This window comes from Raphanus sativus, chromosome 9, assembly GCF_000801105.2.
Source record: "Raphanus sativus cultivar WK10039 chromosome 9, ASM80110v3, whole genome shotgun sequence".
NCBI lineage: Eukaryota > Viridiplantae > Streptophyta > Magnoliopsida > Brassicales > Brassicaceae > Raphanus > Raphanus sativus.
In genome coordinates this window covers 13325671-13340933 of record NC_079519.1, presented here as the reverse complement: position 1 = coordinate 13340933, position 15263 = coordinate 13325671, and the positions used below count along the sequence as shown (strand labels likewise).

The following is a 15263-nucleotide window of genomic DNA, read 5'->3' as shown; positions in this document are numbered from 1 at the left end:
AACAATAAACCGCCGAGATTCAAAACTAACATCAAAAAACAACCTTTTGTAGGGTAAAAGAGTAAACGGCGGAGGCTCTAACCTGATGAGTTTTGTGGTGGGTCTGGTTTCCGAGACGCCGTAGATTTCTTCTTTGCATTGGATTTCGTCATTGTTCGACAGAGATAGGATCTTCGTCATTGTTCGACAGAGATAGGATCTCCGATGGGATTTCGCCGTGGATCTCTGACGGGATCGAAGAATATACACACATCAAATTAGGATAAAAACTCTGTCGGGAACGAAAGCGTTTCTTCTTTTGGTTTGAGAAAGATTTTAAAATTAGAGTTAAATTAGTAAAGTGGATCTTGTTTTGAATTAAAGCGTTTCTCCTCTTTATTTTGTATATCCCTACAGATAAATGAATAATAAAAAAAAGGAAACCATGGTTAATTATATCTGGTTAGATTAGTTTGATTTGGTCAAAATTAAAGGTATGAAAGACAATAAACATGTCTAAAGTGCCTCACCAGCGGGAAGTGTTTGATTGGTGTCTTAGAAAGTAAAAAAAAAAAAAAAAAACGTTCCGATGTGAAATTCGAGTTCTAGCAGCTAGTTTCATTCTTATTAACCGTTTATACATTAGAAACTTTGGTGTCACAGGAGGTGGAGTCACATGAACAGAGCAAGTGAAGGTGACAAACTAAGAAACAAAGTATAGTTTTATTACTAGTCAAAGAAGTGTCAAAGATGAATTTGCAACAGATTCTTTCTGGAACAAATCAAATATAACCTTCAATCGATTCCTGAACTTCTCCATTATACTTTTGCTTATCCTCTGTTCAAACTTTATCGGTTTCAGCCACCTGATCCTCAAGTAGACCTCACACTTACTTGTTGTACAATCAACTCCTGTTTTTTTCACTTCATACCTTAGATGAACCTGCATTCATTATCAGAGTCATTTACTAATAGGCTATGAAGTGAGACTTGTTTATATAAAACCAGATGAAGAAGAAGAAGAAGACTTACGCGAAAATGGTCTCCAAATGGAACATCATGAAGAGCTACGATGTCATTTAAGATCCAGCCTTCATCATTTGGAGCTGGAGATTTCTGTTGCGAGCAGGTAACTCCGCCTCCAAACACAGAGACAGTGTGATTGTATTTGTAAGAAACCCGTCTTTCATAGATCCCAGGTTTTTTAGACTCCCATGTTGTGCTCGCGTAATTGAGACATCCAGATTTCTCCATGATCTTACGCTCCATTTCTCCTCCACCAAAGATCTTCATAACCAATTCTACCTGTAACATAATGAGCATATACTATGAATGGGTCAACACTGCATTGTTGCATAGACTCTCTACAAAATGTACAAAACATGAAATAAAAGATGAGAAGTGAAAGCTATACATCGCCAGGTAGATCACATGCGTACACCTTTGACATCTTTAACGGTTCAGCATCGGAAACAACTGCAACATCTCCTGGCAAGAGGAAAGGATCTGACACATCTGATTCTTCTTCTGCTATATGTGCTCTTTGATCTACACTTAACGTCCTCGTTTTCCACAAAGCCATGATTGTCCTGTCATTTTCATTTAAAATTAAAATTCAATAGCAAACCACCTATGAACTTTTACCAGTGTCGGTTTCGTCAGGTTGATAAATCACGCAAAACCAAATTGCTTTTGAGTACCTGCTAGTCGCATCAAATGACACAAATGATTGGAAATAGAACCAAAGCCTTCCTTCCTCATCCTGAGATTTAGCCCCATGCTTTGCATCAAGACCTCGGTTCTTTTTCAGAATAATGACCAGTAAAGGGCTACCTAAGGAAGCAAACGTTGGGGGGAGCACTTGGATGTCATCAATATCTTCCCAGAGAAAGTAAAACTTTGTCTTGTGTCCAAATATATTAGAATGGAACGCCACAATTCTAGCCGACAGAAAGAGCTTGCCCTGAAAGCATTAGTAGCAAGAAGGCCTTTAGATTCCATTAGCCAGCTTTTCTTATAAGTTTGTTCAAGAATCAGCCAAGACGAAAACACAATAAATCCAAACCTGCACGGGGAGTTTTCTCTTCAAGTAACATGTGTATTCTTTAAGAAGGAACTCTTCATGGGGCAAACCAAACAATTTCTGGAAAGCAGAGTTCTTTTGTGGCGACCGTATATTCAACTGTCAACACATAAAACAAGGGATCAGACATAAGTTTTTTTCGAGCAACCACATCGAATTGCAAAGACTGGCCATTTAATGATGCTTCGCTACAGTAGATTTAACGTGTTCACCTTCTTTCCGACTTCCTTTTCCACCTTACTCAAGTAATCCTTCATTGTTTCAACACCGTTCTTGTTTTCCAGGAAAATTCTCAACTGTAACTTTGACTGAGACGCTTGAGCATGATGACCAACTAGAGGAACACACAAGTCCGCAAGTTCATCCGCTGTAAGTTTCAGGAAGTTGATCTCCGCATGCCCAAGGGAGACACCCTGGTCAAATGGACCATCAAAATCAAATACCTCCACATCTAATACTGACGGTGGTTCCTCCATCGCATCAAATTCGATCACCTCTGCAAGAACCAAACCATCAATTCTTTTAGTGGCAATAAAAAACTAAGGAAACAGAGTAGGAATTAAAGAGGAAACTAGGCACCGGGATTTCACTAAAATTGAAGGGATAGACAAGAGAAAACGTTTGATTACCATTCCACTGAGGATCCCGTGCTTGGAGTTTGACAGAGCTTGTTCTTGTTTTCCCATTGCAAGTAAAAATAACATAAGGATCAAAGAGCTCTGTTGCTTCCACCGAAGCCAAATTTGTGCCCTTAATCAGAGCTATTGTCAGAATCCATCCCTTACCATTAGCTTTGCCTCCTTGGTCTTTTCCTAAATTTTGGAAAGTAAAAAAAAACTCGTAGGCAGTTGAACTGTTAAAGTAAGTACAAGGCTTGATATTATTTAAAGAGAGAAACTATAATTCACCTCGATGCAGTCTAGCTTGTATAAAGTGTACTGTCATCATATAAACACGCTCCAAAAGAAGAACTAGCATCCCACCAGAAAACAGCTCCCCAAAACTATCAGGTAAATCAAGTCCATAGAATTCAACTCCTTGGATTTTGCTGGGCTCGCAGTGAAGTATATGTACCACAACATACACAGACAAGAGAACTGCACAGACGACAGAGGAGCTCCAGAAGTATAGAAAAGCTGATTTCAAATCAGTCTTTGGCTCTGACTGCACTGTTGCTATAACCTGCTCCTTGTCCAATACAGCAGCCGGATCAAGAGTTTTGTAATTCTTAGCCAAGAGATCAGAAAATTGCTCAAAGCTCTCTTTCAGCCCTTGCCTAGCACCTCCTTCAATCATACCTTTCATTATAGTACTTTGGCTGAACTGAATACCCCACGATATAATCAGCCGAGAAGATTCACCATCAGTGTTTGGCTCCGTTACAGGTAGAATCTTGTAAAGCAACTCTACTTTAAAGGTGTTTCCATAAGGAACATCTGGTGTACTTACACTTACAAAAACAGCAAACTGATTCCCACTCGCTTTCCGGTAAACTTGACTCTCTGTGGCTTTTCCTGCTTTGACCAACTTTGTTGGAGGTCTCATGTATGTGACAGACCGTGTTAGACGAGGAGTAGTATCTTCCTGCACCATTGTCCAAGGCCCTTCCTGTACATCTGATAAACTTTGAAGTTCAGCCAACTCTTTCCTAAACTGGGAATTTGACGAGAAGAGAAACTTGTTAAGCTCAGAAGGTGAGACTAAATATTTCTGATCGAGGAGAACTCCCCCAAGAAGATTCTCAGGCATTTCTTCTATTTCTCCGTCGCTAGACTGCATCATCAGATCAAGGCCTTCCTCAAAGCTAGTACAAGTAGTAGAAGCAGAGGAGAAAGATTTGTCTGTGGCATCCTCATAATTTGAGTTTGAGTTTACACTACTCTCTCCTGCTGGCTCATCGTTGAGTCTCTTGGAGATTTCCTCTTTCTTATGAAAAAGCTTGTCAATCTGGTTGACCAAATTCTTCATCATGTGCTTCCCATCAACGTGTTTACGCCGTCTCCCATCTTTGGAGGACGAACCAGGATCTTTAGCAGATCCTTGGACTTCTTTAACACCCTCCGAGCTCACCTCCTGCTTATCAGGGAGGACTTTTTCACCAGAGGTACTTTCAGACTTCCCTTGCAATGACAAACTGAGAAGGATTTTCCCTGGAAGACAAAGGCAATAAAAAAAAAAGCTTATATCAGAAGATTCATACAGAGCCCAATGTCAATAAGGAAAGCTAAGCAAACTCAAAAGGTTTTGATGATTCAGGTTATCTCTTAATAATAGAGACATTCTCCTTAACAAAGCAATTCATAAATTACAACACATTCTAACCTAATCTATAAGCATATATCATTCATGATTAATAAATGAGGAACCACGTGACTAACCACATTCGATGTTAACGAACTTGCCATCATCAGTGGGCTTTTCAATGAGGAACCACGTGGGCAGCAACGTCTGGTTCTCTTCAGCGGCGATGAAGGAAAGCGGAATCCGGACTTTACCAATCAATCCAGTGGAGACATTATCTTGGTCATGATGAAGAAGAGATACAACAACATCGTCGGCGTCACCTTCCTCAACGTCATCACCGACTCTGAAAACGAATTCCTCATTCCAGATCGGATTGGGAGTACCTCTGGAAACTCTCGTCTTCGACTTGTGTTTCCCGACGTTTAGCACGACGAACGTCTCTTGGACCGGAACATCCTTCGCTTGTAGGACGTAGACGTAGAGCCTCATCGTGGTTGTGAGATCAGAGGAAGGAAGGAATGAAGAAGAAGAGAGGGGAAGTTAAAACCCCATAAAGAGGGGAGGGAGGAGATGAAACGTGGGGGGAGGAAGAGAGTGACACGGAAAGTGATGATTGGGATTTTGGGATTATGGGTCAGTTTCAGAGATTCGGCGATTTTTGTTGGTCTCAGTCACCAAGTTTGCCTTTTTTTATTATTATTATGATTTCTTTGCTTGCTGAGCCAAAACCGTTTCAGCTTTAATGGAATTTGAGGAACACGTTTCTCAACCAGTTTTTTCACAAAGCAAGAGAGAATCTCTCTGGGTTACAAAAGAGGCGTTAGAATTTGAGCCTGTCTCTCAAACATTGCACTTTTTTTTTCTCATTTCCTCAAGATTGCGCCTTTTAATCATATTGAAACGTGTCAACTTTGTTTTTCAGATTTGTTTCCTTAACCAAAGTATTTGGCTCGATAAAAAAAACCTTTGTTTATATGCTATCATTTTAGATGTGTGGTTAGAGTTTTGGCTTTTCATTTAAATTTGTTTTTGAGAAACGATTCTTCTTAAAATATTTTAAGAATGTTTTCCTAAATATGTAAGATATATTTCTGAATTTGAGTTATATATATATTTAAGAAAACATTACTAGATAAGTAGTATAATATTTTCTTCAAATTTAGAAAGATATTGATAAATATGTATAGGGCTTATTGCAAAAGTGACTCAAAACTTGAATTCAAACAGAAAACTAACCTTTTCTTTTGACTCATTTTTTTTTTGAGTTTTTAACCCCACATCTGCATTTTATCTACGAAAATGCCATTAACCCTTTTTTTTTTTTTTTTCGAAAATGGCTTCTTTACTGTCTCAACCTCATTTTCTTCAAGTATTTACAATATTGCCACTGCCATGAATAGTGGGAACAACCTTGTACGAACTGTTTGGAGCTTTTAATGCCCTTTAATGCACGTAAATCTCTTTACACTCTCTCTGTTTCAATTGTTATGAACTAAAAACAACATTTCTTTCACTTTCTCTCCATATTCATCCAAAAAACTGAAGCTTTTGATTCAAAATTGTTTGGAGCCATATTTCTTTCGTTTTGACTTACGGTTGCTTTCGTTTGAGGTTCTGGGTGGTTGGAGAAGACCCTGTGTGCAAACAAAGTCATCTCACCTAGTTGAAGGTACGAATTTGAATTTTTTTCAAAATCTGTTCGCGTAGAAGACTTACAAGTAAGTCATCTGTATGTAGAAGACTTACTGATGAGTCTTCTGGTCAAACGGACAACTTAAACTAAGTCGTCCAGCTTTGTTTGGTGAAAAAAAACAGTCCAGACGACTTATATATAAGTCGTCTACGAGAAACAGGCTAGTTTTGCATTTGACCGAATCGTGTCAGATCTTTGACTATTTCTGGACGACTTATAATTCAGTCGTCTCTCGGAAAGTTAAAATTTCAATATTTTATTAAACTAGACGACTTACGTGTAAGTCGTCTTAGGTTAGTTTTGTAGTTGAAAAATAAAACTTCATAATTTAATTTTTACCAGACGACATAATATAAAGTCGTCCCGTCAGAAGACTTAATTTAAAGTCGTCCGGGGAAAGCAAAGTCGTCCAGAATTTTTCCCAATTAAGTCGTCCAAACCTTGCTTATCCCGGACGACCTTAAATTAAGTCGTCTAGCTGGACGACTTTTAGTTAAGTCGTCTGGAGAAAGTTAAATTTCAAGTTTTTTTTTTCAATTACAAAACTAACCTGGGACGACTTACGTGTAAGTCGTCTAGTTTGAATAAAATATTGAAATTTTTACTTTCCAGAGACGACTGATTTATAAGTCGTCCAGAAATAGTCAAAGATCTGACACGATTCGGTCAAATGCAAAACTAGCCCGTTTTTCGTAGACGACTTATATATAAGTCGTCTGAAATTTTTTTTTTAACAAACAAAGCCGGACGACTTAGAATTAAGTCGTCCCTTTTAATTTTCAATTGCAAAAGTGACCTCTTTAGACGACTTACCTTTAAGTCTTCTGGACGACTTAAATCTAAGTCGTCTGCGATAATGTTTGTTGAACTTCTTCATTTTCTCTATGTTTACTAATGTGTTTTATTTTGAATATTTGCAGATGATTTTTAAGTTACATGCAGTGTATGGAGAATGGTTGTTGAGAGATTTCCGTTGGGATTTTGTGGTTGATGATCTCAAAGGAGCAAGATTGTTTTTATTGAATGAAGATTCAACACATGCTGAACTTGTTGCAATGGCTCAAGAAGATTATAACCTGGACATGAGATCAGTGACTGTGGAGATTAGCTACTCATTACCAGCAGAAATGATGATGACTCCAAGCAGTCCTCCCATTCATGTTACAAGTGATAGACAAGTTCGAAACTTGCTCGAGATACTCAAAACGCATAGAGTATGTCTTTGTGTATCAAGCCGCAGCAAGGTGGAAACGGTTTCAGAGAAAAGAGAAGAAGCTGGTGATAATGATGAAGCTGGTGAATGGGAAGAAGATGTTGGTGATAATGATGAAGCTGGTGAATGGGAAGAAGATGTTGGTGATAATGATGAGGCTGATGAATGTTTTGAAGATGTTGGTGATAATGAGTCTGTTGAAGATGAAAATCAAGATGGGGAGGAGGAAAATGGGGAGGAGGAAAATGGGGAGGAGGATGCTGATAACACTATTGTTGGTGAAACGGATCAGAATGGTGGGGATTACAGTCTTTATGGAAAGGTTCTAGATGAGGACGAGGAAGATGATGATAATATTTGTTTTGAAGAAATTGAAAAGACATATGCTAAGACAAATGCTATTGAAGGAGGAAAATCGGATTGTACCAGCATCTATGTCAACCAGAGTTTTGTTAGCAAGGATGCACTGCTTTCAGAGCTGCGGTTGACAGCAGTGAGGGGTAGGTTTTCTTTCAGAATATACAAATCAACAAAAACTCTCCTTGTGGCAATATGTCGGGTTAGCGGTTGTGGATGGAAGATCAGAGCGAGTGTGAAACATGGGTCAAACACGTTTTGGGTAACAAAGTATGTGGAAAAACATTTATGCTCAATTGGAGACCGAATCGCTCAGCGGAGACACTGTACTCCAAAGTATGTTGGTAGTCTTTTCATTGATCGTGTTGGGATCATTGATGGGATAACTCCACAGCATATCACTGATGCAATGAAGAACATGTTTGGCATGACGCTTGATTACACCACTTCATACAGAGCACTGTTATATGCACAGAAATTGGTGAGAGGATCAGCAGAAGAAGGGTATTCGCGTCTGCCTTCATATCTCGAGCAAATCTCCATTGCAAATCCTGATTCTATCACGGCTATAGAACTTGATTCTGAGAAAAGATTTAAGTATCTATTTCTCTCTTTTGGAGCTTCTATCAAAGGTTTTAAGTATCAGAGAAGGGTCATTGTGGTGGATGGAACTCACCTAAGTGGAAAGTATGGAGGTGTTATGTTAGTTGCAGCCGCACAAGATGGCAATTTTCAGATATTCCCATTGGCTTTTGGGATCGTGGATGCTGAAGATGAACCTTCTTGGGAATGGTTTTTCACAAAATTGGCTAGTTGTATATCTCATGACAAGCCTCTGGTGATAGTCTCTGACCGGCACGCGGCCATTAAAAGTGCGTGTGAGAAGGTGTTTCCTTGGGCAACCCGAGGAATATGTTATTATCACCTTCAAGATAACATTGTCAAAAAGTTTAAAGGGAAACATCTCATGTACTTGGTGAAAGGGGCTGCTTATGCGCACACGGTTCACGATTTTAACCGGTACATGGCTGAGATACGGAGTGCAAACCCGGAACTTGCAACGTATTTGGAGAAGGCCGACGCCAAGCTATGGTCAAGGGTTTATTGTAAGGGGAACAGGTTCAACATAAAAACAAGCAACATCGCTGAATCTATTAATTCCGCACTGAAGCGAGCAAGAGGATTTCCGATTCCGTTCCTGCTGGAGTTCATAAGGCAGAAGTTAGGAAAATGGTATTGGAAAAGGAGACAAGATGCTTTGAGTCTCCCAACTGTACATAGCCGGGGTGTTGAATACTTGCTTGCTGTTCGATCAGAGATAGCGGATACGATGACGGTCGAACCAATTGATGGATGGCGTTTCTTTGTCAAAGGTGGCAAAATGGACTGTGCGGTTGATTTGGAACATGTAAAGTGTGGTTGTGGTGTCTATGGAGTGGAGAAAATACCTTGCTCTCATGCTATAGCAGCTGGAACACATGCTGGTGTGCATATCGACACACTTGTATGTCCACTTTACTCAAAGAATCATCTGTATGCAGGATACTCAGAGAATATATATCCTATCGTGTCACAACATATTGAGGAACGAGAATGCTTTCCTCCAAACGTAAAGCGTGGTCCGGGGAGACAGAAGAAATCAAGATGGCAATCTTGGTTGGAGCTATCTAGGATGAGGGGACACAAACCCAGGAAGAAACACAGGGCACGGAGATGCTCAAACTGCAAGGAAACTGGCCATACGAAACCACAATGTACACAACCAGTTGACTAGTTGTCCAGACGACCTAAATATAAGTCGTCCAGTCTTGATTACCCGTCCAGACGACTAATTTCTAAGTCGTCCAGTGTTTCGTCTACCTTCTACGAAGTCGTCCAGTGTATTAGACTACCTTCTACTATCCCTTCAAGTGTATTTTTTTAGACGACCTTTTACGAAGTCGTCCAGTGTATTTAAGTCGTCCAGTGTATTTAAGTCGTCCAGTGTTTAGACTACCTTCTACTATCCCTTCAAGTGTATTTTTTTTTAGACGACCTTTTACGAAGTCGTCCAGTGTATTTTATTTTTAGACTACCTTATTTTTTTTAGACGACCTTATTTGTAAGTCGTCCAGTGTATTTTATTTTTAGACTACCTTATTTTTTTTAGACGACCTTATTTGTAAGTCGTCCAGCTGGAAAACCTTCCAGACGACTTATTTGTAAGTCGTCCAGCTGGAAAACCTTCCAGACGACTTATTTGTAAGTTAGAAAATCTATACAAGTTAGAAAATCAAATAAATCATACATGCCCACAAACATACAAATAGATTTGTGTAAACAAATAGTTCAAATATACAAATAGATTTGTGTATACAAATAGTTCAAATATACAAATTGATTTGTGTATCTATACAAGTTAAAAAATCTATACAAGTTAAAAAATCTATACAAGTTAAAAAATCTATACAAATTGATTTGTGTATCTAATCATACATGCCTACAAACATACCACCATCCTCATTATCTTTCAGATGCTGATCAACAAGCTCCGTCCATATAGCCAAAGCCATAGTATCCCTCATAGTCTTCGCATTGGACCTAGCAAAGTCTTTAGGGCTAAAGGGGACCCCAAGAGCATGACATTCAATGTACTTTGCAGCGTACACGCCACAATCACCATTGTTGGCCGTGGGTACATCTTTGAGGAGTCTCTCATAAGTGTATCGCTCCAACCCATGCATCTGGTCTCCGCACTCCACAATCAGATAAGGGACCATCTCGAGAAAAGGCTCCATTATCTCATCCCATCTTTCTGGTATGGTAGTTGAAGGTATGCTGTCCCAGACGACTATGTGCCTCTTAGGGATCGATATCCAAATAGCCACCCAATGTTTGTTGTCCAAGTTCAGTGGCGCATAGATATCATCAATGTCCTCCCCCCACTTCTTGTTTGATTGGCAAAATGAAGGCATTGATCCGTCATACAAACTCGCCGCCCCACTAGGTAGCATTTTTCCTAAACCATTGTGATCAGACGACGATGTTTTGAAGACCAGATACTGTTCTCTCCAAGACTGGGTAAAGTTGTGATCCAGGAAGCACATTCGCTCGCTCCGGAAACATTGTGGGTTCTCCTTATACCTCTGCCTCAGCACATTCATCCAAGCATCTATATGCTGCATATAAAATAATACAAGTTAGAACCTTCCAGACGACTTACAAATAAGTCGTCTGGAAGGTTTTCCAGCTGGACGACTTACAAATAAGTCGTCTGGAAGGTTTTCCAGCTCGAAAACCTTCCAGACGACTTATTTGTAAGTCGTCCAGCTGGAAAACCTTCCAGACGACTTATATATTTACAAATCTATACAAAGACAAGTTACCAGACGACTTATTTGTAAGTCTTCTGGAAGGTTTTCCAGCTGGACGACTTACAAATAAGTCGTCCAGCTGGAAAACCTTCCAGACGACTTATATATTTACAAATCTATACAAAGACAAGTTACCAGACGACTTAAAGATAAGCAGAAGACTTACTACGTCTTCCAGCCATGCTTTGGATGTCCGGAGTTTTTGATACCACCAAGTTGGTGATGTACGTGGTTTGTCCTCTTCCTTAGTGAAATAATCACTGCAAACAAAAAAGCAATCAGTTTTGGTAGACTAAATCAAGCTATTATGGGTAAAGCAATCACTTACGGATCAGTTTTCAACCAATCAGCGAGCTCCTTCATCTTAGGTCTGTTTAGTGTGGGAAATGGATTATACTTTCCCACTCTAAGGAGTTTCCTTCTCTCTGCCGTATAAGGAGATATCTGCGTGGGAGCAGGTTTCTTCGTTCGTTCACTCCTTGCACGCACAGAAGCAGTGGGAGCTGTTTGGTCCAATACAACCAGGCTCGGTTCTGAAGCTGAAGCTGGATCGGTGGAAGCGAAGCTCGGTTGTTGATCGTTGGAAGCGAAGCTCGGTTGGTCAGTGGAAGTGAGAGGAACAATCTCTTTGGAGGTGACACCATCTGCTTTATCCTCCGGCAAGATCTTATATACCGAGATCGCCTCATCTGCTGTATCCTCCGGCAACAATCTCTGCAATAAAAGAGAACAAGTTAACCCTGGACGACTTAAATAAAAGTTGGGAGAGGATTTGGTTCCTGCTGGAGTTCAGACGACTTATTTGTAAGTCTTCTGGAAGGTTTTCCAGCTGGACGACTTACAAATAAGTCGTCTGGAAGGTTTTCCAGCTGGAAAACCTTCCAGACGACTTATTTGTAAGTCGTCCAGCTGGAAAACCTTCCAGACGACTTATATATTTACAAATCTATACAAAGACCAGACGACTTAAAGATTTGATATTAACCTCTTTGGGCAGAGGAGAAGGCTGTTTCTTTTGTGGAGAAGGCTTTTTCGTTTGAGGAGCAGGCTGTTTCGTCTGAGGAGCAGGCTGTTTAGTTTGAGGAGCAGGCTGTTTCGTTTGAGGAGCAGGCTGTTTAGTTTGAGGAGCAGGCTGTTTAGTTTGAGGAGCAGGCTGTTTCGCCTTTTGAGGAGTAGGCTTTGCCTTTTGAGGAGCAGGCTGTCTGGTGGGAGGAGTAGGATGATTGGTTTGAAGTGGAGGCTGATCCTTTTGAGGAGTAGTCTGTTTGTTACTAGCCCCGGTTTCTGGGGCTTGTGGGGTAGGGTGTTTTTTACTAACCCCGGTTTCTGGGGCTTGAGGGGTAGCCTGATTGGTGACACCAACCTTCTTCTCCACAGCTTCCAATCTATCGGAGATCTTCCTAATCTCCCTGATGCACTTCTTAAACCCCTCTTTCATCATGTCACCTAAGTCCTTGAACATGTTTTCTAACTCCTCTCTGGTCACCCAACTAGCCTCTTCTCTAGCCTCTTCTGTAGCCTCTTCTGTAGCCTCTGTAGGAGCCTCTTCTCTAGCCTCTTTAGGAGCCTCTTTAGGAGCCTCTTTACGAGCTTTCTTCCGAGGTCTCTGATTGTCTTCCTCCACCTCCTCCACAACCATCTCTTTGGCTCTTTTCGATGGAGTCACAAACTTGGGTTTTGTACCAGTGACTTCCCAGCAATCCATGGTCCACTTCCACGGTCTCCGATCATACATCACTTTAATGATGTTCTCCGCGGGCACGTCATCAACCTCAGAGTCCCATTTTGGCCACATTTCACTAATGTCCTTCTCAACAAAGTTGATCACGCGGGTCTGCAGTAAATAGAAGAAGAATCGAGTTAGATATTTGAAACAAAATACTAAATAGACGACTTAATTATAAGTCGTCAACTAAGTCGTCCAGCTGGACGACCTTCCAGACGACTTATTATAAGTCGTCTACTAAGTCGTCCAGCTGGACGACCTTCCAGACGACTTATAATAAGTCGTCTACTAAGTCGTCCAGCTGGAAGACCTTCCAGACGACTTATAATAAGTCGTCTACTAAGTCGTCCAGTTGGAAGACCTTCCAGACGACTTATAATAAGTCGTCTACTAAGTCGTCCAGCTGGAAGACCTTCCAGACGACTTATAATAAGTCGTCTACTAAGTCGTCCAGCTGGAAGACCTTCCAGACGACTTATAATAAGTCGTCTACTAAGTCGTCCAGCTGGAAGACCTTCCGGACGACTTAATTAAGTGAAGATGGAAAGGTACCTGACTCAAGATAGCAGCTTTCATGAATCTGCGGCCTCTGCTGCCGTCGTAAGCCAGAATCGGTGGAGACGGACTGTTTGCTCTGGGTAGACCAATACTAGCACCCAATCCCGGAATAGCTTCGTACGCCCAGACCTGAAGAACTTGTATAAAGCCATCCACGGTGTAACAGCCAGTAATATCTTTGTTCCACAAAGAGTCCATCAGCACCTTAAACGCGACTCTCCCCCATGGATAATTCTCAAACCTTTCTAAATCCATCACTAGCCTTGCGAGAGTAGCTCGTGTAGCGCTTGAGAACTTTTTCCCTTCAATGAATCCAGTGAAGATGGAAAGGTACGCGAGTCGCTTGCGATCTTCCCTGGACCAATCCCCGCATCTCTTCAGTGCTGCTATTATCTGATCAGTACTTGGCCCAGCTTCCCGATGAACTCCCATCATCTCCCAGAAAGAAACCATCTGTGGGGTAACTTCACATTCTGGTGTCTCAAGGTCCTCGATGTAGTCGCAGTTTAGACCAGTGATGTTTTCAAACTCTAACAGTGAAAACCTCGCAGGTTCTGGACCAACGAGACACCACATCTCGTACTTCTTCTTAATGTCCAGCTTTAAACCGAGCAAGTGGTGAACCAGCCTTGAAGCCCAACCAAATCCCTGCTCCTTGAACTTGATGAAAACTCCCAATCTCGACTCCTTGAGCTCTTCAAATTCAGCATCAGTGAGAGCTTCCCTAAGAGCAGTATGCAACTTCGTGTTATCCGTATGATACGAAATGCTATTGTGGGGTTCTGGCTCTTCCCCTAATGTGTATAACCTACGGGGGAGTTCTGGAATATCCATCCTTTTTGTCTGCAAAATAATCAAAGACAACAATAGAAGTCAGAACACAAGCTAAATCAATCACGCCTTAATTGTTACTCCAGACGACTTAGTAGACGACTTAAATATAAGTCGTCTAGAAAGTCGTCCAACTGGACGACTTAGTTGACGACTTATATTTAAGTCGTCTGGAAAGTCTTCCAAATGGACGTACTAAGTCGTCCAGGTTGAAGACTTTCCAGACGACTTACTTACAAGTCTTCCAGTAGAAAAATTTCAAGCGGACCTGATTAGTCGCAGAAGGAGTTCGAGTACTCGTCATTGTGGTTATAGATCTGAAAAAATAAACGTGAAACGGTGAGAATGAGTAAATTGAAAGAGACAACGTTTTATGTTCATCTTTTCCACGAGTTTGATGACTTACCGGCGTTAGGGTTTACAGAGAAACGGCGCTACGGTTTACAGAGAAGAAGCGGCGGCGCTAGGGTTTAGAAGAAGCGGCGGCGCTAGGGTTTAGAAGAAACGGCGGTGCTAGCTAGTGTTTAGAGTAAGCGGCGGTGAGAACGTTGGTGAGCACGGTGGCGAGGGCGACGGTTTGTTCGGAAATAGTGGAAGCGGGGGCGCTAGGGTTTAGAGGAATCGGCGGCGCTAGGGTTAGAAGAAGCTGCGGCGACAACGGTGAGAATGAAGTGAGATAGATAGCCGACGTTGAGAACGATGGTTGTTCGGAAATAGTGGGAATTCGAATCGCCTTTGATATCGCCGGTGAGAGAGAACTGTTAGGGTTTCTGTTCGCGGAAAATGAAAAAAAAAAAAAAAAAATCACCTTATATATTGGGTAAATAATCCGGTTAGCTTTAAAAGTACATTGGTAAACTTTAAGGTTTGGTCCGGTTTAGACGACTTATTCTGGCTGATAATGTACATCAGACGACCTAATATTTAGTCGTCTGGGAACAGAAGACTAAATATTAAGTCGTCCAATACCCTAAAATGAACCCCTAAACTAAAATGACTAAATTAACTTACTAACCACGTTATAAATCAAATTATACTTCAATAGTGTTTACTATACACAGAAATGAACACGCCTAGGTAATTTTAAAAATTTTCAAAAACGGTTTTAATGCTTTCCAAAATCTAACCCTAAGAACACATACAATACTACAACATATGTTGATGAAACATAAACTAAAGAATATCATGACTCACTACTTTCACTCATCTGGGCTGAAAACAATTGA

The 15263-nt window shown here is 40.9% G+C and overlaps 3 protein-coding genes across 3 annotated transcripts; 1 reads left to right on the top strand and 2 right to left on the bottom strand.

Moving 5' to 3' along the window:
- Positions 1-576: 576 nt before the first annotated feature.
- LOC108828602 (C2 and GRAM domain-containing protein At5g50170) lies at positions 577-5160 on the bottom strand. The gene is made up of 9 exons (XM_018602344.2): positions 4441-5160; positions 2971-4212; positions 2692-2874; positions 2275-2558; positions 2045-2161; positions 1680-1942; positions 1394-1568; positions 1012-1284; positions 577-922 (listed from the first exon to the last, which is right to left on the bottom strand). Exons 1-9 carry the CDS (start codon positions 4793-4795, stop codon positions 713-715), a joined length of 3102 nt encoding a protein of 1033 aa, XP_018457846.2. The 5' UTR covers positions 4796-5160; the 3' UTR covers positions 577-712.
- Positions 5161-5498: 338 nt separating this feature from the next.
- Positions 5499-9717, top strand: LOC130499522 (uncharacterized). The gene is made up of 2 exons (XM_056993663.1): positions 5499-5975; positions 6920-9717. Exon 2 carries the CDS (start codon positions 6920-6922, stop codon positions 9341-9343), a length of 2424 nt encoding a protein of 807 aa, XP_056849643.1. The 5' UTR covers positions 5499-5975; the 3' UTR covers positions 9344-9717.
- Positions 9718-11794: 2077 nt separating this feature from the next.
- On the bottom strand, positions 11795-13902 carry LOC130499523 (uncharacterized; the record flags this gene model as incomplete). The annotated part of the gene is made up of 2 exons (XM_056993664.1): positions 11795-12756; positions 13201-13902. Coding segments are annotated over 2 exons (1590 nt in total), but the record flags the coding sequence as incomplete, so codon positions are not given.
- Between the last annotated feature and the right edge of the window lie 1361 nt (positions 13903-15263).